Below are 3,879 nucleotides of genomic sequence, written 5' to 3' on the forward strand. Positions count from 1 at the left end.
CAGAAGTAATCTTGAGAGAATTTTCTTGTACAGATGTCTTCCATATAGTTTTTGAATATTGCTGATTTTGCAGCCACTTCAAGATTTATATAATAAGCGAAAATAAAGCAGCAATAATTCGAGCGATAAGTAAAACTTTTCATAACAATTGATATTTTATAACTGATGATGACATTACTTCAGTTGAGAAGCAATTACAATTCCTTGAACAAAATGAAGCGTTACATTAGCAGAATATGCTTATTAAAACAATGCCAACAAATACAAAATCCATGAAAAAAATTTAAATAAATATCGTTATATTAATACCTGTATTTATAACCAAATTCAGAAAATTTCACAAAAGACACATTTTCTTGTTTATGAACACGTGACTGTAAGAATTTCAAGATGTTTTTACCTTTTAACATTAGCATCTTACCAGTAACGTAACTATAAATTGGAATTTGGTTCCACTGTTCTTCTTAAGCGTGGGCATGCCTTATGCCACAAAGGGCTCTCTCTCTTTGAAAGAGAAAGGGGGAAAATTAACTAAATACAAAATAACTGACATCATTAAGAGGCCTTCAGTGAAGATAGTGTGAAACAATACAGAAATCACTGCAATTAAGGGATTTCTTGTATCAGGTGAATTAGGACACATACGAACATCACGTTAGTAATTCATGATTTCCTTACTAGGTCAATTCGACATTTGCTTATTTTTTTTTAACTGTCTAATGAAAGCAAAACGGCGAAGATATTTGTGTTTATTTTTATCACATTGGGAAAAGATATATTTAGCCTGTAATAGCGACAATAGTCTCCTAACTCCTCTATTTTACTATATTTACATAAGAGTTTTCTTTTGGGAGCCTCGTAATTTGAATGGACTAAAGTAACTTCTTTTTCGCAAGGAAGAATGGAACGCACACTGGCTTAATGTTTATTTCATTACAAGACCTGCAGAACCTATGTATGTATGTATGTATGTATGTATGTATGTATGTGTATGTATATATATATATATATATATATATATATATATATATATATATATATATATATACATACATATATATATATATATATATATATATATATATATATATATATATATATATATATATATATATATATATATATATATATATCAATGCAGCGTGAGGAACGTGCATGAGAATATCACAAAATTCACATGAGAAGGTGGTGAGAATCTGCTAGAGACTGAGTATATTGAAGCCACGTCCACCAAGAATGTTAGTCTCCACCCTGGATTATCCCTTCATCCTTTGTCCTTCTCTTTTTGTTTAAAGAACATGCTGCCCAGATTAACAAATTGTGACCAATATGCATACATACACACAAAATATATATATATATATATATATATATATATATATATATATATATATATATATATATATATATATATATATATATATATATATATATAGTTACAATATGCATACATACATACAAAATATATATATATATATATATATATATATATATATATATATATATATATATATATATATATATATATATATATATATATATATATATATATATATATATATATATATATATATATGGAACAATATTTTAAAATATAATCTCTTCATAAGGAGAAAAGGTTAAAAATAATAAACATAAAATGTAAGCATTTCATATATAAATTCTATTTCAGGAAATTTCGTAACGACAACTGTGACATGAACCGTTTTCGTATATAAAGCTCTGTCAACTTCTTTTGTATTCAGGAAATTTCGTAACGACAACTGTGACATGAACCGTTTTCGTATATAAAGCTCTGTCAACTTCTTTTGTATTCAGTGTGAACTTGAAAATGTAGAATAAACTACAGAAAGTACTTGTTCAAAGTCCTCAGTTTTCTCACCTTCACCTTCTTACGTGCATTTTATATATATATATATATATATATATATATATATATATATATATATATATATATATATATATATATATATATGTGTGTGTGTGTGTGTGTGTGTGTGTGTGTGTGTGTGTATTCACAGGCATTAAAACCCCAGAATGCCTGACAAAAATAATGAAACACTGAAGAACTGAAAAACAATGATCACAGAGTAAGCAGACATAAGCGAACTTTTACTAGAGTTATATGGCATTACATTCCTCCATAAAACCTAACTACTTCACTCCACTTTCGTTCCTCCAGGACTGTGTTTGGCTCCCCCTACGCCTCCACCACCACAAACCTGAATAAGGCTGGCTCCTCCCACTCCTCCACCACTGCCAACCTGAACAGGGATGGCTCCTCCAACTCCTCCAACACCACCAATCTGACAAGAGATGGCTCCTTCAACTCCTCCAACACCACCAATCTGACAAGAGATGGCTCCTCTCACTCCTCCAACACTACCAACGTGAACATGGTTGGCTCCTCCCACTCCTCCACCACCACCAACCTGAACATGGTTGGCTCCTCCCACTCCTCCACCACAACTGAGCTGACAAGAGATGGCTTCTTCCACTCCTCCAACACCACCAACCTGAACATGGCTGGTTCCTCCCACTCCCCCACCACCATAAACCTGAACAGGGTTGGCTCCTCCCACTCCTCCAACACCACCAACCTGACAAGAGATGGCTCCTCCAATCCTCCACCACCAATAACCTGAACTGGGTTGGCTCCTCCCACTCCCCCACCACCACAAACATGACCAGGGTTGGCTCCTCCCACTCCACCAACCTGAACATGGGTGTCTCCTCCCACTCCTCCAACACATCAACCTGACCAAGATTGGCTCCTCCCACTCCTCTACCACCACAAACATGACAAGGGTTGGCTCCTCCCAGTCCACCAACACCACCACCAACAGAGGCTCCACATTACCTGTGCTTATGCGCATTGCCTCTGCTCATAAAAGACCATTATTTCTCTTTCTTCCTTTTTTCTTGACGCATAATTTACTTTACTCGCAGTGTCATAAAGAATGCAGCCGTTACCGGGCCGCTTCTAAACAGTAACGGCTGTTTTGAAGATCCTCCCGGACGTTGTAACGGCTTTGTTGAAACAGCTCATCATGAAGGCCGGCAAGAGGAGAATAATCACTGGCCGAATTCACTCTTGTCTTTTATGCTCCTCTGCCTCCCTTACTGGCTCCCGGGAGCTTTGCGCTCATTTAGGAGTCGTTAGGGAGCCATATTTACTGTGTGAATGGCGTCCTCTCTTTTTTATACTTGCTGTAATAAGATTTTATTTTTTTTTTATTTTTTTTATGAGGGAGTGACGGAAATGTGTTAATTACTTGAGCTGGCTGGCGTACTTTCGTATTTGGTGTGTGTGTGTGTGTGTGTGTGTGTGTGTGTGTGTGTGTGTGTGTGTGTGTGTGTGTGTGGATGGGTGGGTGTGTGTGTTGGGTGGGTGTGTGTGTGGGTGTCTGTGTGCGTGTGCGTGTGTGCAAGTAGAAAATGATAAGCATTCCTTCTTCAAAAGCCAAAACGAAGTTGAATTTACACAACTTTAAAACCTCCAGTTTTGCCTACATGAAAAAACATTCATATTTGATAAATGAAATATTTTTTTCAGTAATGACAAATAAAAAAAACTTTCTACAAGAGCCGACCATTACCAAAAAAAGAAAGCATACATTTAATATTTACAATAACAATAAATTTCCATAATACAAAAAATATCTAATTCGCAATCAGATGTCACGATGCAAGAACCATTGACTTAAGCCTTCACCCTAAAAAAAGAAATAGAAAAAAAAACATACTAAGAGAAACCTAACTTCCCCAAAGAACGCTTCTCAAAAGTCTAATCATGTAGAAAGCTGCTATAACAGCCCCAACTAAAAGTTTGCTTTGTGGGGATTCCGGAATTTTTCCATCTGAAAGCCCAAAAATTCT

General features: G+C 35.3%; 1 protein-coding gene across 1 annotated transcript in view; it reads left to right on the forward strand.

Annotated features, from left to right (window-relative positions):
* Positions 1–2,645, forward strand: part of LOC136834631 (putative mediator of RNA polymerase II transcription subunit 29) — a 16,490-nt gene extending 13,845 nt beyond the window's left edge. The window contains exon 2 of the mRNA XM_067097211.1: positions 2,183–2,645. Within this exon, the coding sequence (XP_066953312.1) occupies positions 2,183–2,645 (463 nt within the window). The remainder of the gene's footprint in view (positions 1–2,182) is intronic.
* Positions 2,646–3,879: the final 1,234 nt, after the last annotated feature.

Source organism: Macrobrachium rosenbergii, chromosome 54 (assembly GCF_040412425.1).
Source record: "Macrobrachium rosenbergii isolate ZJJX-2024 chromosome 54, ASM4041242v1, whole genome shotgun sequence".
NCBI classification, from domain to species: Eukaryota; Metazoa; Arthropoda; class Malacostraca; order Decapoda; family Palaemonidae; genus Macrobrachium; species Macrobrachium rosenbergii.